The sequence below is a fragment of the Otolemur garnettii genome, unplaced genomic scaffold, assembly GCF_000181295.1.
Source record: "Otolemur garnettii isolate 467f Iridium unplaced genomic scaffold, OtoGar3 scaffold00037, whole genome shotgun sequence".
NCBI classification, from domain to species: domain Eukaryota; kingdom Metazoa; phylum Chordata; class Mammalia; order Primates; family Galagidae; genus Otolemur; species Otolemur garnettii.
Window position 1 is genome coordinate 12,010,567 of NW_003852432.1, and position 22,805 is coordinate 12,033,371.

The 22,805-nt window shown below is 35.0% G+C and overlaps 1 protein-coding gene across 2 annotated transcripts in view; it reads left to right on the forward strand.

Moving 5' to 3' along the window:
- Positions 1 to 8,657, forward strand: part of TFEC (transcription factor EC) — a 128,239-nt gene extending 119,582 nt beyond the window's left edge. The window contains exons 6-8 of one of the 2 annotated variants that reach the window (XM_003789803.2): positions 1,535 to 1,610; positions 6,665 to 6,812; positions 7,661 to 8,657. In XM_003789803.2, the coding sequence (XP_003789851.1) occupies positions 1,535 to 1,610; positions 6,665 to 6,812; positions 7,661 to 8,041 (605 nt within the window). In that variant the 3' untranslated portion in view covers positions 8,042 to 8,657. Of the gene's footprint in view, positions 1 to 1,534; positions 1,611 to 6,664; positions 6,947 to 7,660 lie in introns of those variants that run through there. The other variant, XM_012805148.1, reaches the window with a different exon arrangement.
- Positions 8,658 to 22,805: the final 14,148 nt, after the last annotated feature.

A 22,805-nucleotide genomic window follows, 5' to 3' on the forward strand; every position in this document is an offset into this window, starting at 1 on the left:
CTGTGTTTTGAATCACATGCACAGGGGAAACAGGACTGGTGAGGGAAAACACTCTCAAGAATCAATTCTATTCTGATCTTTGGAGGAGGCCAATGTTATTCCTAAATGTCAAGTCCATTCGTGATAATTTATGTCTTAGAGTAAGTTCACCAAGACAATGAACGGTTTTAAGTTACTTTCCTTGTTTCCAAAGCAGATCTTAATTTTCAAGTGTATATTATACTAGTATTTTCTAATATTTTAGATATATTTTTCTTCTTCTTTATAGTCTTTTCTATATTCATTTCTCTGAAAGATTTAGATGTGTAATCTATTACAACATTACATATCCATATATGTTATCACTCTTAATACTGGGAATGTAGCATAGTAGACTGCTCTCAGGGAAGAGTCAATATAGAAAATCGACTGTTGCTATAAAGTCTAATGCCTAAATGTCATTAAACATTTACTATGTGATGCATAAAATTGCCTTAAGCAATGCACAGGAATGAGTGCACCATTAGTAGCCTCTGAATAAGAGCCTGTGTCAGTCGTTCTCACAGCACTGATCTCACGTGAACAGCGCCACCATCACTTGGGAACTTGGAAGTACAAACTCTTGCCTGTCCCTTTCTACCCCTCTCAACCTACTAAAATCAGAATCTCCAGGTCTGCAGTAAATCTCTATTTTAACAATCCCTTCAGGTGTGTCCGAGGCACACCAAAGCTTGAAAACCACTGACATAGCCATTGATCTATAGGGTGGCTGTAAAGTTCATGTGCAATTTAAAATAGTAAACTATCGCACAGGAATTTTATGAACATCCTGTATATATGATGTGTATACTTGCACATATTAGCAAATGATATGTATCAGTTATATATACATATGTGTGTGTATATACATATATATATGAATGCTAGATAAGGGAAAAAAGTAAATTCACAATCTAATCAATATCTATTTACTTAGCATCTCCAGTATTCCAAGCCCTCTGGTAATACAAAACATCAGTAAGATGGTGGGTCTCTGCCCTGGAAGATGCCATAGTAGGTATGTGTGTCATGGGGACACACATACCTACTATGTGATAAACATCGTGGTAGGCTTTCAGGAGAGTATTTGGGAAGAGTAAAACATGGTACCTGACCCGGAAAGATTACAATCCTCAGGGATTAACAAATTGCCTGTGTGTGAAATGAAATGTGTCAAACTGAATAAACGTAAATACGTATAAAATATACACTCGAACACATACAGACATACATTTCAGTATGAATAAATATTGCATTTCAAAGACTGAAAAAATGTTTTATGACAAAATGTTTTTAAAGCATTGTAAATCATGTATTTACAATTCCAATATTGTAACTTCGACTTTTAGAATAAGATACGTTTGAATTTTTATATTAGAGTTGAGAAGTATTATCTTTTGACTAAATGAATTTTTTTCTGTCCATTGTTTTTAAGAGATTATTAGGGAAGTTTACAGCTGACCAAAAGCAAACTGTCCTTTAATGAGAATAATCAATAATATTTCTTCTTTAATAGTTGAAAGAAGAAGGAGGTATAATATTAATTACCGAATCAAGGAGCTTGGCACTCTTATTCCAAAGTCTAATGATCCGTGAGTTACACAATCATTTCTGTAATAACGTTATGGTTTCAATACCCCCAAAAATGGGTGGGAGGGAAGGAGGGAGGAGAAAACCAGTGACTAGAAAACTAAGCAGCTTATGGCCAAGATAAAGCTATTGCTGGTCTCATTTAAAAATATCTGCTCTAGACTGATTGTTATTAAACATCAAAGCTGTTACTAAGATTGTCCTTTCGAGCTGTAGGAAATAAGTAAATTACTTCTCCTTAGTTCATAGTGGGTCTTTCTGTGTAGTGACAATACTGGCAAATTTAGTGATAATGCCAAATGCTATTTATGATGCTGACTGCTATATTTGATTTATGGCCACTGTAGTTCTCCCAACTTAAGATTTGTGTGCACATGGAAAAAGAATTTCCACATTTTCTGGGGTCCCAAAATTCTGAAGACCTATAAGTACAAAAGGGAATTGCCAAAGCTTGTTGATTAATGCTAACCAAGTTCTGTGTCAAACACATGCAATGTCAGTCAAACACGTGGAGCTTATAAATCTGAAGAAATAGGTAATCAAAGTGTCAGTTTAGAATGTTGACTGTTTCTTAAAAAAACATAAAACGTGATATGTAGCCTTAATAATGATTTGAAAATGTTTCACTCAAACTGAGAACTGACCTCTTTAAGTACTGGAAATTATCCATTGTCCAAAATGATCATGTTTGATAGAGAAATATTTATGAGATTCAAGCACTTTCCCTTTGAATCTAAACTTTCTAATTCACTTGGACAATTCCACAATTTATGATACGAAGTAATATAATGTTTGTCCTCATGCATGTACTCCATCCTAGTCTGGGCTCTACTAAAAAGTCTTCAAATTTTTTTTAATCTTTAAGCATGTGATTCTGTTAGCAGAAGAAAATGCTTGTCTTCCCCATATGACTGGGTTTTTATAAAAATAAAATCAAATAAAGTGTATGAGAATATTTGGCAAATTATAAAGTTTGTATGAGAGTATCATCACTCCACATAAAAGCTTTGATTATCTGAAAACTCCTTTCTGGGCTGAAGAACCTGTAGTCTTGGGGACACATGTGACCTTCTGGATCCTTGAGTGTGACCTCCTGAAAGAATGCAAATTGTACAGAACAAATCCCTTTTCTAAAAGGTAAAGTTTGGACTGGGTGGAGGGGCCATACTTTTACATCTGGAGGGCCATGGGCAGCCTTGTGGCTGCAGGTACCCCCACCCTTGGCCGAATGGCACAATTTTCCTTTAAAGGGCCAGAGAGTAAACATTTCAAGCTTTGTCAATCATACAGTCTTTGTCCCAATTATTTAACTCAGCCATTATAGCACAAAAGCAGATATAGACAATATACAAATGAATGAACATGACCCCATCCAATGAAACTTTAATGGCAAAAACAGACTATTGCCTATGGTTTGTCTACCCATGTTCTAGAATATGAAAAATCAATCTACTACAGAATCATATCTAAAAGGGACCATAATAGGGATAACTTCATTGTAAGCATTCTTAAGTGTTTTTCTCTTCCTTAAGGATTTCAGAAAGGAGGGTTGTTATTGGTTTTAATTCTATTACATTGTATATGGGCACATGACATTTATTTGGGTCTAGTTGAAAACACATTCATTAGATGTCTGGATAACACAAGAAGAGAAGACACTTCACTGAAGGTGTGGCATTCCAAGAATCTCAGTACTAATTCTGCTTTAATCCATGTGCTCTTTGGCTCACTGTGGCCTGCCCTCTTCATCTGGTGTTCCGCTCTAAGGCTCAGCACTGAGAGTCTCGTTGGGGAATCCAGAGTGTAGACTGAAGATGGACTTTACCTGAGAAGTAGAGTCTGGCTTCTACTCTAAAAAATTGTTTTGGATTAATTTATTGAATTTTCAGATATTACTATGGATAACCTAAAAGTCACAGAAAACAAGAATACCGGGGGAAAAGTGTGGGTATAATACAGAAGAGGCAGGTGAGACAGTGGAGGAAACATTACCACCTTAGGACAATGGCGAAATCAACAAAAAGTGCATCTCAAAGAAAAAAAGATCAAACTAATTTTCAGAATAATTTGTTCAGTAGGTGATGATAACCATTAAAATGACTTAAAACAGTTTTACTTTTAAAAAATATATCAGACTATACAATCATCTAGTATGGAATTTTTCAAATTTATATGCCATACCTTTTAATGGATCATGAAATCAATCAAATGGGACAGAAACATCTTTTTAAACAAACAAAAAAGAATAACATTGAAAATATTAGATTATTACTTATTCCATATAAGGAGGATAGTAGTATCTTGTGAAATCTTTGTTGCAGTTATATGTGCTAAGAGAGCACTGAATCACAATATAAAACTCATTTATTTCGACAAATACATTTGAAAAGGCTGGAAAGCCATAGGTTTGCAGAAAGAGCATTGAATGAGGAGACTTGGGGCTTATCTTCTAAACACCATCAACTCTTGGGCAAATCACAGAGTGTGTGACCTGTGATGACTTTTCCAGCTCATGATTGGAATAAACTTTGGATTTGGGTTAGGAGGTCAAAGCTAATATCCAAAGATACTTTGAATTCTAGAAATTTCTACTTTTATGTATGAAAATATTCAGAAATTTTTATTTCTTTGAAGGTCAAAGTGATGAGGCCAGAAGAGAAAATAATATAGGCTTTCAATCCACCAAAAGTTTTAAGTTCTTCAAAGAAAACTATTTTGCAAGTCAGGCATGGTGATTCATACCTGTAGTCCTAGCACTCAAGGGAGGCCAAATCCTAGCACTCATGGATTGCCTGAGTTCAGGAGTTTGGGACCAGCCTGATTAAGAGGGCAACCCCTGGCTCGGAGCTCATAGCTCAGTGAGTAGGGTGCCAGCCACATATACTGCTGCTGGTGGGTTCAAACCCAGCCTGGGCCTGCTAAACAATGACAACTGCAACTAAAAAAAAAAAAATTAGCCAAGTGTTGTGGTGGGCACCTGTAGTCCCAGCTACTTGGGAGGCTGAGGCAAGAGAATCACTTAAGCCCAAGAGTTTGATTTTGCTGTGAGCTGTGATACCACAGCACTCTATCGAGGGCAACATAGGGAGATCTTGTCTCAGAAAAAAAAAAAAAAAGAGTGCAACCCCATCTCTAAAAATAACCAGGCATTGAGGTGGGCACCTGTAGTCCCAGTTACTCAGGAGGCTGAGACAGGAGGATCTTGTGGGCCCAAGAGTTTGAGGTTGCTGTGAGCTATACTACCACAGCACTCAACCCCAGAGTGACTGAGTGATACCCTGTCTCAAAAATAAATTGTTTTGCAGAAAATAAACTTTTTTTCTGTATGCCATGCCTTTATTGATATGTCCGTGTTTATATCACACCATCATATACAATATTTTTAATGCCTAGCTCCTTGAAATTGTCTTGGGTTAGAGGCAAAATATCTTTAATAAATATTAAAAACTTAAAATATTTTTAGAAGAACCCTCATATACTAAAATGGCTTTAAAATAGAACGAACTTTTAACAAATGTATTGTAGACAGCATGGGGTACAAATTGAAGATAGGCATATTGTACATTCTCTGCCACCATTTGGAACGTTCATCTTTTTATCCAAATAAACAGCACTTTAAATTTCAAATGTGTTAGGGTTATCCATTTTATCTATTCCTTTGTCCTTCAAGTTTTTTGTCGCATATTAAAAGTCCATCAGGCTCCTGCTGCCTCGGAGTTCACTACACTTTTCAGTTACACATACTTTCTGGTTTCCCAGCAAAGGCAGCCTCTTTCCCCACCCTTCTCAACCACTTCCCTCACCCTGTGGGTAGAATGAGACCAAAGGCATTACGACCCCAGAGAACAAAGCATTTTCAAACTTGAGACAGACACTGACAATGATCTTGTGCATTGCAGTAGAAATCAGCTGTTATTCCCGACCCAGTAAACATTTTTACCTCCTAGTAGTAAAATGTACTTAAATTTGTTATTGTCACCTCCCATCAGCTTCCAGAGACACATACAAATAGGATCTTTCATAAGCTGTATTTTCTTACTTTTGATCCTTAACAAATACCCATTAAGTTCAATATATTTCACATAGATCAGATAAACCAAAAATTAACATTTTTATACCTACCTACTTTATGCTGTACTAAAAACAGCTCATGACTAAGTTGAAAATTCCTCAACTCTAATTAATGTTTAGCAATTAGTTTGACTTCCTTCTCCAAATGTATTATTAATTCTCTTAGTGTATTACATCCATGGATATTTCCAATGATATTTTTAGCTGTCAAAATCAGTAACCTGTTCCACAATCCTATATCTATAATTTCTTCTGTCTTAAAAATAAGCTTTAACAAAATCATTTTGCTATGCTATAGCCTAAAAAGTTACCAGGTAATGTTTAATTGTGTTTATTTGTCTTAGACTTATTGAAAAATAACTATCCATATTGAACTTTTAAAAAAGTATTAGTGCCATTTGTGCAGAATAATTGGCCAAGTGATTTTAGAAAGTTTGCTCTGTTGCATGAGGTGGTGTTCCCGAAGTCTGATTTGTCTCACAATCACTCTGGATCGCCATTCAGGAGGGACTTTATTTTTTTTTCTTAGAAACATAAAAGCAACCTTATTAGAAAGTAAGTTAAAAGATTGGTACATTTGAAATGATCTTAAAAAATTTAGGCTTAAGTCCTCAGTAATGTACATTTCCTAGTTCATTAATGCAGAAATACTGCACATAGATTTTAATCTTGGAGTTAATAATAAAAGCAATTTTCACTAAAAATATAAAAACTGTAATGGTAGAATCATGATATTGCATTTAGCTCGCCCACAAAAAGTCACTTTATTACTTTCTTTTGACACTTATTTTCATTCTGGGATTAATTTTACTATATAAGGGCTTCTTAACTATTCTATTAAAATTTCTATTCAGAAGCAATAATATCTAAGAGTGAATAATAGTCATGTAAATCATTATTTCATATTAATGTAAAAGATTTTGTAAGTTCCTATGAATTCTGCTGACATGCACAATTGTGAAAAGGTTATCTCTCCGTTCTACAGTGATATGCGCTGGAACAAAGGAACCATTCTCAAAGCATCAGTGGAGTACATCAAGTGGCTACAGAAAGAACAACAGAGAGCCCGAGAATTAGAACACAGACAGAAGAAATTAGAGCAGGCTAACAGGCGACTTCTACTCCGGATTCAGGTTTTTATAAGAATGTTGCCCCGAGCCACGTAGCTTACATATGGCTTACCTGACAGCAGTTTTATTCATTGGTCTCATTTATTTTTTCTTACTAATAATTATTTTTCTTCTGAAGGATAATTTGATTGCCTGTTAGAAGTTCATGAATTGGGCTGTTTCAGTTAGGTTTTGGTTAGAATTAAGATCACACACACACACACGTATATATCACTTCGTGAACGCACACATTATTATCACAATCAAAATATAATACCAAGTAGAACATTTGTTTCTCTACATTACACTGGACACTGAGTTCTCCCCTCCCCTTTTTATTTCTTTATGAACATGACTATGGATTTCATTGCCCCAAGGTATATTGTAGCAGTTTATATTAAGTTTCTTTTCATCTGTTCATGGGACACAGGATACCATAATATGGGCTTTTACAACTCTCAGCTTTTTTTTTTTTTTTCAATCTGAGCATGCTTATAGTCAGGTCAGGCACTTTGTTTCCAGGAAGGAATCCTAAATTATGCTAATAAATTAATCAGGAAGAATGAATGGAAGATTTCCCACCTTCTCCAAATGGCTATTTTGTAGCTGGAGCCACCATGAGACCATTGTATGTCATTCATTTCTATATAGAACAATAAGGCAAGATTAAAAAAAAAATCTGAGTCATTTTTTCATGGTTATTTTTTAGGTGTTAGGAATTCATTGATTCCATTATTTGCAAATACTATTTATAATTTATATTACTTTTGATTTTAAATGCTTGTTGATATTTTGGTTCTATTTCTGACTTACTCTCTAATAGTAAGTCAGTTCCAGAGATGTTATTTAATGATTCTTGTTTGAAATTGCAGGAACTAGAAATACAGGCACGTGCACATGGTCTGCCACCCCTGGCTTCACTTGGCACAATTGATTTAGGTGCTGACGTCACCAAACAACAGAGCCACCGGGAACAGAATTCAGTGGATTATTGCCAACTTCTGACTTTGCCTCAGGGGCCAAGCCTTGAGCTCTGTGATCAAGCGATGGCCTTCTCTGATCCTTTGTCACACTTCACAGATTTATCATTTAGTGCCGCTTTAAAAGAGGAACAAAGATTGGATGACATGCTCTTGGATGATACAATATCTCCGTTTGGAACAGACCCTCTGCTATCTGCCATTTCCCCCGCAGTTTCCAAAGAGAGCAGTAGGAGAAGCAGCTTTAGTTCAGATGATGGTGATGAGTTATAAGTAATAAACAGGCTCAGTTCATCCACTGGGAAGCTGTTCCACGCTGGTGCTATGTAGTTATGTTCTGTGTTTCCTATATTGGTTTGGCTTAATTTTTCCAAGAAATATGTTGTTCATCAAAAACCGATTGATTAGAAGCAGCAGAAGAATTCACAGGAAGAAAAAAAACAAGGTGTTATAAGATTATTGAGAACTAAAGTGTGTATTTTCCTTTTAGACTACAGAGTTTAAATCTACTTCAATTTTGTTTTCCTGGAAAGAGGTACAGCATAAGAAATAGCTTATGATACTTTAAAAGCAGCAACTCAGCAGTGTACCTCAGGAACAAACAAGGGCGAAGTGTCATCCTACGGAAAGGTACAAACCCTTCTTTAGTCTTTCTCTTCCATCCTCTCTTCAACTCCTATAGCTTCAGTTTTCAAGAATCGAGATCAACATATTTGGGGATCATTGCCTTCCTCCATTGTCTGGTGGACACATAAGTTTAAGCCGTCTAGGGAAGTAATTACAAAGTAGGTTATCTGTCACTTGTCACTGAAAAGCAAGTTTACAATAAATGTGAGTATTTTCCACAATGAAATACAGAAAACTTATAAAAAATATTGCTTACTTAAATTAGAACCTCATTCCTTTATATCAGTGGTTCTCGACCTTCCTAATGCTGTGGCCATTTTATATAGTTCCTGTGGATCGCGACCCACAGGTTGAGAACCGCTGCTTTAGATGGTTTAATTACACTAATTCTAAAAGCATCCTTGTATATTTATGTCTCCATGATCAGTTCAGAAAGAGAAACACATCAAATATTTCCTTAAGAGTGTGCTCTAGAATTTTATTCCCTCCTACAAACCCACGCTCACGCACATGCACACAGTCCACGTGGAACCCATTCTTGCTCTTTCTTCATTCTTCTGATTACATAATAAGCACCAGAAGCATATTCCAAATCATCTTTTCTTCATTAAGAAAATATGTCAGATAATTCATTTCAGTAAATAAAATATTTAAAAGTCCCCCTACTGGGACAATTTGTCATATGTTTAAAACTTATCACCATATCCTATTTTGGACATAAGCTAATTAATTGTTAATATATTTTTTGCTCCACATGGATAAAATATGGAAAGTTGGACTGCCAACTAACAAAATCATTAGCGAATCAGAAACTATTTCTTATTTCTGTTCTGAGTGGAGGATAATGTTCTATTTCTGTATGCACTTGCCCTATGATCTTCGGTGGGTCTGTTAGCATGTATTATAAACATTTATATCCATGATGTTTCTAAGAACTTTTTCTCTTAAGCTTGCTTTATGTTTGGGAATTGAGTTAACAAACATGTTGCTCCAAGCTGGACCTTGTGAGTGCTTATTCAATCAATGAGCATTTATGGAGGGAATCTTAGAACGGCAGTGGGTCCTGTGAAAATACAGAAGAATGAGCAAGACGTAGTCTTACTCTTCAAGGAGTTAACAAGACTACGTGAGAAACAACAACGAAAGTTAAAAGATACATGGAGTTGGAATCTAAGTGTAAGCTATAAACAGAAGGTCAGAGAATAGGAAAATGAAAGAGTCTATGGGAACAGCAGAATTTAACTTTTTTTTTAAAGGCATAAACTAGACAGAAGGGAGGGCATGTAAAGGAATAACATAACCAAATGATAAAAGTGATTATGAGTTGGGGAGATATTTTTATGGGGCAACTGTTAGAAAGATCTGAAGCCCAACAAGATGCCTGTGGAGTTCTGGAAAATAGTATTGGCAACAGGTTGTAGAGGCTCTTGAAAAGTAGGGTGAAATCCTAATAGTAGAAGTGAAAATTTTTACTATGAGAGAGAAGCCTAAAAATTAAGATGCCATGATAACTTGATTGAGATGTAATTTTTCATGAGTATAGGATACATTTTTGAAAGGCCCTTTTAGGTATTTCTCCCAAGGAAAATACACTATCACAAAATTTCAGATGATACTGTTGATAAAGGTGGAGAAATAGTAAATCTTTATGGTATACTGATTATCTCAGCCTGAGCTTTCATCATTTGCTCATATGTTAGAGAATCAACATAATTTTCATAGTTTGACATGGGAAAATAATTAGTAATTTTGATGAGTAGTCATTAAAGTCAGATAGTTAAATCCACCTGAAATTTGCCATGTGAAACAGAGGAATTAGATATACTTTCTGAATGATTTTCAAGGGGAAATTATATACTTTTAACTTTATGACAAAATTCCACTCTATTATCTGAGTTGACGATTTGATTTAACATGGCAAATTATAGTAAAGGAATACATTATAGGGGTGATGGAAAACACACTATTCTAGACAGAAGCAGATTTCTCTTTCCATTTTCATCCATTCTCATTTTTATTCTGAGAAGACTGGCACTGAGGATGTCATTACTATGTTACCACAGTCTACTCTGTTAAAATACTACTGCTTGGTCCTGAAACCTGTTGCTTAGAATCTCGGCTGACATAGAATCTAGAATAGGATGGTGATCCAGAAAGGGGACTAATAATTACTGTTCCCTTCAGAGCATGTCAGGGAATTGTAAAATGGGTAATGGATGACTAAACTGTAGAGTGGTGCTGTGTCCCACTCAACTGAAATAGATTAAAAATGAATTAGATAGTATTCTTTTCTAAGGCATGAGAATCTAGTGAAAGTTATAGAGCCTCTTCTGAGAAAAAAAAAATGGATGGATGATAATTTGCATACATCCAGGGGTTCTAGCAGCCTCCTGAATGTTTCCTTGGATTCCAGGTGAAAAACTTCCATGTCAGATCTGTTACCTTAACAGATAATTCCTTAGCCGTGATCTATCAAGAACTAAATGCATGGTTAAATTCATATATAATGACAGAGGGAGGCCCACATCTAAATGTAATTATTCCAATTCTAATAATGATAGAATTGCCTAAGAAAGTAAAAGTGTACCAAACACTAGATTATTCACTAAGAAATTTGCTACCTTATGAAGTAGTCTTCTTTCAGAGACCACATCTAATCTCCAAAAATTATGCCTCCCATGTGTTATATGATTGTGCATCACTTTATTTATACTTATTGAATGCTGTAAACATCAGACTATAATATTTTTAAATGATGCAAATCAATTTAAAAGCAAATTGTATATCTAAAAATCAGAGAGACCCTTAGGATCATTGATGAATACCTAGAATACTTTTGCAGAAATGAGACTTCTCGTAACAGGGAAGGAGGTATATTGTTTATCAAACAATGTTGTATAAAAACTATCAAGTATCTCAGGATTATTAATGCACGGTTAGATAAACTTGGTTCAAAAATTAATGTACAATTGGAATTATAATGAAAATACCTTAAAATAAGGTGTTCTTTTTTAAGTATAATGCCCCCTTCTTCTCTATTTGTTATAAAATGTTGGCTGCCTTTTCATTGGGTCACAATAAACAGCCTTTCCCAAATACCAATTATCTTAAATGAATGAGGACCTCCAATCTCATTATTATTATTTTGTTTTAGTGTCATGTCTTCTTTAACTCTCCTTATATCTTCTGGGGAATATATGTACGGACAATATTTCCTCAGTCTATAGACATATTGGTGACCATCACTGTCTTTACAAAGGTAAACAGCTCTTAATAACAAGTACCCAGGTAAGCTGGGGACATTGGGAAATAGCCTTCCTCTTCCTTCTTTTGTGGCTCATCCCCCCCCCATGGCTATAAATCAAATATTTATCAGTTCTTACTCAAAAAGAATACAAACAACAAATTTGTTGATTTGGTGTGCTCATTTGCCGTAATGTCAGGGAGAAGTTACCTTTCATAATGTGAAAAAGAATATTTTTATCTTTTACTTTAATAGACTGAGTCATATTAGAATTTTCTTATAATTAGGTATCATGAAAACATTTTTTTCTATTCTGATATTGTGGAATTTAAATACATAAACAAATAAATGGCATAACTAAAGGCTCAATGTTTTTTATGTCTCTGGCCTTATAAAAACATTATAGGTATTTGCTGATCATCCGATACTGCGTATCTATGATATGGATAAAAACTGGAGTCATTTTGCTTTGTTATCAGTGCTATATCAACCATCTGTGTTTCTTAAAAACACCTGCAGGACTGAGTTTTGCTTCAGTATTGATGGTGGCACAGTCCATATGTGTTACATGGAATTACATCATTTGCGTCTGTGCCTCTCATGTTGATAAGTATGTCCATCTGAGTTAGTGCAAGGTTCACGTACAGAGATTTCCTTGCATTCGCCTCATACACACTAAACACATTGTGTTGCTAAACTCATGTGTCATTGTTCATTGACATTCCAATAATGTATTATTTGCATGGTTTTTCATTTGAAAACAAGGAGACTTGAGAAAAACAGCTTTTCTTAAAATATTTTTTGTGCTGTGAGGTTTATAGGGAATGCAAATGTATAAAAGATTATCGGGAAACAGTTATTTTGATTTAGAAAAAAGTCTCCCCCAGGATTCCATCTATTTAATGATGCAATACTATTGTCTACTGCTTTATATATAAAAGGGAACCTTTTAGCTCCTTAGAAAGGGATTTATATGTGTGTTTCTACATAACACAATGATTTCTATTGTGTTTTCTATTGGAGGAATTCTCTGTCAAATGTCTTCTTCCTCTCTTGTCCAACTGGCTTAAGAAAGAAAAATTAAAGACTTCTGCATTCGCAACACTACCTCTTCCTTTTCTGTACTTTTTATATTACAAATTCTATATTTTCAACTTTATTTTTTCCACAGTAATAAATTTGGTTTGCGTACTATTTAAAGCCAATAGTTATAAATAACAAGTAGAATATACAGAAGAACGGGAAGATTATTATTTTGCTGAAAGTATTACCATATATAATCAGGAAGTTACACTTTATATTATTCTTTAAAATAGGATCACTGAATTTTAAAAGTTATTGAATTTAAGAATCCTGTAACAGCATAGCAGTTGCTTATGGCATACAAGGCTAAAATTAATTCAGCAATTTAATCTTAATAATAACAATGTAGTTAAAAATCTTTGACTTTAATAGAATTTTATGTGTATAAATAGCTAATGTACCATTCGCATAATTTTATTCTAACATTGGTTAGATCAAGAAAACATTGTTAATGTAATAAGACTGTAGAATTTGTAATTAATGCTATTTTTCATTTTAAATAACAAAGAATGTGACTTATTTTCTAAGAAAATGAAGAACATTGGTATACTTAACACATACATGAATCTTTGTACAAATACCTTAAGATGTTACTAATATTTCTTTGCATATATTAAATTAAAGAATATAATTATTCAGTGTTTTAAATACTTTGTATTCTGTCTTTGTATATAGACTGCACTGGAAAATACAGAATGTAGGTTAATCATCTAAAAGGATACTTAACAATCTTCAGACTTCATAGCTGACAATGGCTTACGACGTAGTCCATGCTGAAAATGATGATTCAGTCTTTCCCCATTAATGAAAATAACTGTTAAATTCTTTAATATGGTCTTTTACCATCTGTTTCTCCATGCTGTTATGGCTTTGATTTATGGAAAATATTTATCAGAATGTTGCAAAATTGCTAACAGGCACAATAGTAGCAGTGAAATCTCTAGGAAACTCTGAAGAAACTTTTAATATCCTTGATGGTCTGGGGAATACAGTATTTTAATATGTAAAACATTTTAAAGCTATTAATTAGTATTGTCTAGACCTTTCCTTTGATATTGAAATTAATAAGAATTTCAGTTGTGCTAAGACTTTGCAATATTTAATACCATGGTTGTGGAATTTTTCCCTACACATCTTGTTTAAAAATGATAAAACAGGATTATCCTGAGTTAACCTTAAGGAATGGTCTTCTGGGTTCAAATATATTTTCATTGCTTTTTAAAAAAATAATACCATAGGACTGTTTTTCTTACCACATTATCAAATGTCAAAAATACTGACCAACACCATCATTTCTATGTGGAAATAAGTGAAAATAAGTCAGGATGATTTTTTCAACACTATATAGACTGAAAGGTGGCTGGCTGGGTGGATCTGAGGCTTCATTGTCTAATGTATGTATGTTCATCTCTGTGGTGTTTTGCAGTAGATGTATATGTGTGCCCATATGCGAGCTTGTAAAAAGAGCTTTCCAATCTCTCGATCTTAGGGATAACTCTGCAAAGAATTATTAAGGTATTAATAAGAATATCTTGTTCTTTATTGAAACATGTCTAGAAAAATATTAAGGCTGCCTCCAAATCTCTTCTATTAGAAATAAACATACACACACACACACACTCACCACCCTTTACTCGGTGTTGAGGTGACAATATGGAAAAGGTAAAGAAAGTTGTAATAGGTTTTAAGTTTTTTGTAAAATAAATGATACTTGCAACTATAAAAGATTACAATATAATACCAGTATTGATTGTATTGACCACCAAGAGGAAGATTAAAACCCGCCTAGAAAGTTGTTAGTATCAGCTGCAGAGTTCCAGCTATGTGGTGGTAGCGTGGTAAAATATAATCAGCCTTATTGGTTAAGAAATGGATACTCATCATGTTAAATATATATCAGTTTCATTAATTGGCAACCATAAGACAAGAGGGTAACATTTGAGATGATGATTTTGATAGGACCGACCACATTGGGGTGAAGTATATGATTCACATAATAAGAAAAAGGTGCCTGCAGGCTATTGTTCCTAGCATGGTTTAAAATTTACATATTGCTTCTCCTTATGTCAAAACATCTGGTGCCTGCAAATGCTAACATTTCGTTAAAAAGTTTCACAAGCCAGGAAAAGTGGATCGGAAACATTGCAGGAGAATCGTTCAAGCATTATAATAGAATAAGAGCTATGTTCAGAAAAAAAATTAAATTGCTACAAAACAATGCTATCGTCAAGATTATAATTTATTTGCTTACACAAGTGAAAAGTGATATTGTGTGTATGTGTAGAGGAAAACAGTTTTTGAATTATATGGTTCTCTTTTCAAAAATACTTATTTCATATAATTATATGGAACAAGTAAGAAGAACTGCAAAGTTCTTCAAGGTTTTGCCACCACTCCAGTAGTGTTAGAAGCAGTGTGTTCAAAACGCGTAAGTTGAGTAAAACCCATTCTGATATTCTTAAGGACAGGAAATAGATACTTGAGATATGCATTCCAGCATTCAATTTCTATTTATTCATTGGTAAAGATAAAAAGTCGATTTGAGAGGTAGATGGATTACCTGTTCTCCACAGGTCCCCAAATCAAATAAGATAGTGGGTCCTAGCAACTCTCATGCTGGTCTGCTCCTCTGTTCTCTAACAAAGATACTCAAGATCTTCCTACATTTCAGACTTTTCTTCACCACACCAGCCAACTCTTAACATCACATGGTCGCTTCTAGCTATACCAGCCAGCTGGTACTTACCTTCTGTCTCTGTATTGTTTATTTTTGTCTTGTTGTCTAATGCCTAGATGTTTATCTTCTTCAGTAGATAGACGAGCACCAAAAGCATAAAATATACCTTAGTCCATACTGAACCTCAGAGTCAAAGCATTCTATAATAGGCATACTCTTATTTGACAATGTGAATGTTACTTTTTTTGCATTATTATTATTCTTGCTCAAAAAAATAAAAAAATTGACTTAGATGGATGATAAAGAAAGGTTGATTGGTGGGTATAACATATAGAAGAAATACACTCTGTATTCAATACTTGATAGTAGAGAAGTCAGACTAGAGTACTAGTGACAATGCAGTGAGCATTTCTAAGAAGATAAGAGAGGACTTGGCATGTTACTAACATGCAGAAATGATAAATATTCCAGGTGATGGATACGCCAAACACCTGGACGTGACCATTATATATTCTACGTGCGTAACAGATACTACATAAATAGGTAAATTATTTTATGTCAGTAAATCTTTTTACCCTTAGAATTTCACATAGGCTATATCTGTAATTGTGGGATCAATTTCATTAAGTATTTGCCTAGGTCAGTGAAAAAAGAGACATTAAAAGGACCAAAGTTAACAGTAGTTTGAAATCCTGTAAAATATCAATTTTCAAAGTGATGGGAAAGTCCACAGGTGGACTTCAGTGCCCGTCTAACAAATCCTCAACTGAATAAATAAATATACATATCTTCCATTTTTACAACCAATTAGTACATAATTCCAGACCTATTTGTGGCTCATATAAAATCATCTTACTGGTGAACTAACAAACAAGTAAACGGTTGCTAAAATTTTTTAGGCTGAAAATTTCAACTTAATTACTACCAACATAACTTTTTGCCTTTTAAATAATGGACAGCTCCCTGTGATACACAACTCTATTAACATACAACTACCATAAGTTATGTTTAATAAAATTAGCAAGCTATTTTTATGTTTAAAAGATGAAAAACAAAAGCAAAGACAATTTCTTTCAAGCAGCGATAAAACCTGGAAATAGTCCCACTGAAGCACCTTATAAAGTAGCATATACACATATACTCAGGGAATAGAGGGAAGCCTTTGTCCAGTGGTGTAGAAATTATGAAAGAATGCATTGTTGAAATTGTATGAAGCTTAGACCCCAATAACATTGCAGAGTACAAGGAGAGCCACAACAGTATGAATTAGGCTTTAATTTAACAGAACAACTTTGTGCAATACTTCAAAAGGAAAATATATCTTGTTGGATTACTTTGGGTGAATCAGCCACACAACTGATTCAGGACAGGTTTTCCCCTTCATTCAGGTCATAACGGATGATTTTCCTTGCTGTGAAGAGTTACTCACTTTGGGTACTCTTGTGAACAGAATTCTGGGAGTAGATATCTTCAGCAACTTTCAAGATAAATCTTGTAAAGTTGGACAGAATTTGATAAATACAGTCAGTGTACATCCAGACAGAATGCCTTCCATGACAGGAAAACATGAAGGGTTTATTGCATGGATTAAAAAAAGTATTCATGCATCCAGATGCTCTCATTTATTTTCATTGTATCTTTCATCAGGAAAATCTCTATGCTAAATCCAGCATTTTAGGTGATACTTTGCAACAAGATGTAAGCATTGTTAACTATATTCATACAAATATAACATGATCTTTGGTTTCATAAAATACTAAAGATGAATGATGAGGCATTGAGTGTGGATTGGCTGTGTCATAAAGTGCCTTGGCTATTGCAGAAACAGGTGTTAGCCAAAACTTTGCCTTTGTGAGAAGATGTAGTTAAATTTTGTGGATTAGGATCAGTGATGTGAATTATTGAAAGAGTTCTATAGGAATGCAGCATTTTTGTGTGATATCATGTCACACCAAAATGATTTGAATTTTTCTTTGCAAGGTACAACTAAATCTATATATAGTATGTGGCAAAAAAAAAAAAAAAAAAAAAAAGATCGCTCTTTCAAAACACTTCTTCCAAAGGAAATTTTGGATGAAAACATTTTCCCAGCTAGCATAGGTCATTGAAGAGCAGGATAACAGATGCTCGTTATTTGAAGAATAAACACTTGTCATAGATCTGTCAATACTTAGAAGATACAATGAAAGGACATCACTTCACTGTCACCTAGTTGATATCACTCAGGCACCTAAAGAACTACAGAAGGAATTGACTGACAGTAGAGTCCCTCAGTAGACAACAATTTAAAGTCATTGTATGATGCTAAGACTCCACCAAAATACGGAAAAATGCACTAGAACACTCACACCTTCAGCAGCAAGTCCAAACAATGCTTCCTTGTTTTCCAGCCACTTATTGCTGCAAATCTGCCTTGTCCTACCTAACCCAAATCAAGATTCCCTGAAGGTGACAAATTGCAGATATCTGTCTAGAAAGCAGATTCAGATTAAGTGTGCCACAAAAATTATTAAAGATCATTAATTAAATCATTTTCAAAAGCAGTTTGAAGCAGAGGAAATGTATTCTTTCTTTTTTTTTTTTTGATCAACATAATTTAAACACGCATGAAAGTTTAACTATAGGTTCAAGTGTGCCGTGAGATAAAAAAGATTGAAAAACAGTAGTCTAGAGGATCAATTGTAACTGCAGCACTCCATCCCACAACTAAATACTCAAAAGCTTTCCAATAAAAAGCAGATAACAACACAGACATTAAAAAGTTAGTTAACTTTAAAACTGACAAATAGTTCTCATTTTTTTGAGGTTATTAAGAACATAGTAGTTAGGTTTTTACAAAATAAAGTACAATTTTAAGTATATCAAGTTGAATTCTCTTGAGTGTGTCCTTATTTGATTACAGCTATATGAATGCAACCTTCCAAGATGAAATAATTCTCCACCCCTGGCCCTGCTGATTTGAGAATACAGCGGAATACGAGTCATTATTGTAGATCACTGAAAATAACCACAAGCAGATGGTGTTACGGTTTCTATAACAAAAATGTCACAGACTAGTTGGGTTATCAACAAAAGAAAACTATTTCTCACAGTTCTAGAGGCTGGTAATCCCAAGATCAATGCAGCAGCAGAATCAGTGTCCAGTGAGACTGAGCTTTCTGGTTCACAGACCAGAAAGCATTTTCAGAAGGGTGAAGGGCAAACAAGCTTTCTGAAGCCTCTTTTTATAAGGGCATTCGTCCCATTCAGGAGGTGTCTATTTTCATGACTTAATCATCTCCTAAAGGCCCCCATCTTCCAATACAGCCACCTTGGGGGTTAAGGCTTATGAATTCTGGAGGAAAACAGTCTATAGCAGATGGAGATTGCTCATAGTAAATCTGGAGTATTTAAGCATGGAATGAGTAGGATCTTAGGAATGGTAAAGCAAAAAAAATATTGATGGAGGAGCTGTGAATAAAAGGAGATTAAGCTGAAGAAGAAAGAAGAAGAGGGGAGAAAAAAGTGGAAATGGGGAAGTGGGAGGAGAAGGAAGAGAATGAAGAGGAGACGAAGTAGAATCAATTACATGAAAACTGCCTATCAAATGTCTTTGATTACTCAAATGAGGAAGGGGAAAGGTGGAAGTTTGGAATGACTTTCTCCTTTCCAAACTGTATTGTTCCACTCTAGATTTTATTGTTTTAAGCAAATCTTTTGATTAACTCAACTCTTCTGAGTAGCCTTGCTTACTTTAGACACTTTTTTCTGATAGATCATGTTCGTTTATTAGGTAAGAAAATGCAAGGGGTCTCCTGTGATGAATTTCTTGGAGACTTTCAGATGTAATCCTGAGGCAGCATGTAACATTTTAGAGTCTTGAAGTCTTTGTAGTAAGACAAACTTATTTTAAGTCTCTCCTCTAAAATTTGGGGGCCACCTGACCTTCAGGAGTCAATCTTTCTGTGTATCACAGTTTCCTCCTGTGAAAATGAGAACAAATTTAATAACCACCATATCCAGTTTCTTGGTCAGGATTAAATCAGAGAAAATGCATGAAAATTTTAGTATTATGTCATACATACATTTAGTGCCTCATAAAGAATAGCTCTTGTAACTATTGTCAAAACAAAAACAAAAAAAAATTTTTAAAGAAATTTAAAAAAACTATTACCAAAAATGAAGTCTTTCTCTTTATTGCTGTTGCCTAAAAAATTTTCATTTATTTAATTTTTAGGTGAACTATCTAGTGACATGTTGCTACCACAGTTCCTATTATGCATTTCAACATGTCTTGGGGTTTCTGTAGGCCAGGAATACAGACATCTATTCATCTATCCAGCCATCTAGCTTTCCATCAGACAACTTATTACAGATAATTTAAAGTACATAGGACCATATAATTTCCAAGGAGTTTTTTCATGCCATAGCTTATTTGTGCATTATACGTATTCAAAATCTCAGCACAAAGAGGATGAATGAGTAGCTTTAGATCACATCATACAGATCACAGGCTCTAGCCCTAAGTTATTTGTACTTTTTAGCACAGAAAATCATGCTCATACTCTGTGTTAGGCATTGTTATAGGTACAAGGATGTGGCAATAAATAACATCAAGACTTTGCCTTTGGGGGTGGTGCCTATGACCCAAAGGGGTAGAGCGCTGACCCCACATGCTGGAGGTGGCGGGTTCAAACCCAGCCCCAGCCAAAAACTGAAAAAAAAAAAAAAAAAAGACTTTGCCTTCATTAAGCTTACATTTAAGTGGAGAAGATAGATAATGAACAAATAAAAAGATTAGTAAATGATAATTATTAGTAATCTTAGTATTGAATTATCTTTGGACCTTTGTTGATAATTGTCCATATGTTTGTGAGCATATTTCTGGACCCTGTATTCTGATCTATTTATCTAGCTGACTAATTTATGTCAGTGTTATAATATACTTTTATAAAAAAACTTAAAGGCACATAACAAGAATTATAAAACTTTCTTCTTTTTTTTAGGTACTTCATAATTGTATGTCAATTTTATAATTAGCCTATCATGCTCTACATGTACAATGAGACAACCAGGATTTTAATTGGAATTATTCTGAATCTATATTTTGGAATATAGATTTTGGAAAAAGTGGCATCTTAACCCAAGAAAAGAGTATATTTCTACATTCATTTGGGTTCTTTTAAATTTCTCTTGTCATTGTAGTTTTTGGTGTATATAATTGCATCATATTTATCTCTGAGTATATTACATTTTGATGCTATTATGAATTGTCTTTTTAATTCAATTTCTGATTTTTTTATTTTCAGAATATAGAAATATAATTTTTATAAATTTATCTTGTGGTGTACAACCTTAGTAATTTCACTTATTAGTCCTTATAGCTTATTTCTGAGTTTTCATCAGATTATCTATATATATGACCATGTTGTCTAAGAATATGTTAGTTTTATTCATTGCCCCATGCAATGACTCTCCCATGTTTGTTGAGCTTCTTGTACCTGGATGTCCAAATCTCCAGCAAAATTTTTTTGAATTATTCCCCCGAATAGGTGTTCCGGCATTTTCTTCCTTCCCTTCAGGGATGCGTATAATTCTTATTACTGGTCATTTTATACAATCCCATATTTCTTGTAGACTTTGCCCTTCCTCTTCTCCTGCCACGATTGCAAAAAGAAACTCTACAGCCAAGGCTCTCAGAAGCTGCTGCTTCCTTTCTGATGGTCTTCGTAGAGTAGGGCTCAAATCTTCCTCTTAAAGACCTTCAAAGGATTAAGGGATACATAGATGGTAAGTTCCTTACTCACTGGCCACCTCTGGTGCTGCTTGCCAAGCAGCTCCATCACAATAGGGCACACCCCCAAATACAAAGACATCAAACCTGCTGAATACTCCATAGGCAACTTGGGACCAGAGTGCTTCTCCCTGGCACGGTCACAGATTGGTCTTCAGGTACCTGAGGAAAGGCCCACAGACCAGATCCCATACCCCCAGGAGTCAATCATGTTGCTCAGATACATGGAGGGGAGATTTGTAAACTAATTGCAGGAGTCAAGGCAGAACTAAAGAGAGAGTGCAAAGTGGGTTCCAAGCACAATTGCACAAATGAAGACTCCTATCCCATAAGAAAGCCATGTTCTCAGCCCAGAGGAGGATCCTGGACAAGAAAGCTTCCAGCCTGCACAGCCATTGCTGCGGAGCTCAGATAGTTTGAGCACCTGCTTGATGGCAGATGTCAGAGAGATTCTATAGAGCCACAGAGTGGAGAGTGGGCAGAAAGGGAAATCTGCTCCTGACAGCCGATTGTGGATAACAGATGGCCCCTGCCTCTAATAGGAGACTTTCCAGCTGGGCAATGGGTGGCTTTTCTCCAAGTGCTTGGAGTGGACTTTGGAGCCCCACCGAAATAGCTACCTTCACAGCTTTTGTAGACCCCAAAGGCAGGCTTAGTCAATCTAGCCCCACCCAGCCTCACTCTCCCACCCAACATCTGCAGTAGTAGAAATAAGAACTCACTTTTAAGTTCCAGGGCTCCACCCACCATGTAGTGTGTTCAAAAGCTTTTCTGGAGGGGCTAGAGTTGTTCAGAGGTCCCCAAAACAATACCATAGCTTGTTCCTTTTGGCAAGTGCCATCTACTTACAGGAAGGTCAATTTGAATAGCACTGTATAACATATACTAACTCTATTATACAGGATGTGGTTGATTCTAATACACAAGCACTATCTAAGGTCTCAGAGATTAAACTGGGCATGACAGTACAATTCACACTGTTAAGAAAACCACAGGGCTGGGAAAAGAAAGAATATCAAAGACCTCCACCCTCCTTCATCAAAGAAAGACAGGGAATCTGCCTACACACATAACTCACCACAGCTAAAACCTACAAATAACCAGCAACTGAGAAAACTACCACACTGAGGTTATAACTAAACCATACATCCAAAACCTAAACCCTTACAAAGCATCCACAAGCAAAGCCAAAAGTTCTTACTGAACATATACTACAGACATTCTCTTAAGACTGTGGGGGAAAGAAAAAAAACAGACCCAAATGAGGGACAATCCAAAAATAAAGAGTGATGCCTGCCCCAGATGAGAAGGAATAAGCAAAAGTACTCCAGAGGTAAGAAACATCATAGCAAAAGGACATCCCCCACAAAGAATACCAGTTCTCTAGTAATGGATACCAACCAAAATGTGAATATTGAAATGACAGATAAAGAGTTCTAAATATGGATTATAAAAAAGTTTAGTGAAGCCCAAGAGAAAATGGAAATCCTGGTCAAAGAAACCAGAAAAACAATATAGGCAATGAATGAAAAATTCACTAAAAAGACAGATGTATTAATAACAACAACAAAATAGAACTTCTGGGAATAAATATTAATTTAAGGGAAATCAAAACATAATGGAAATTTTTAAC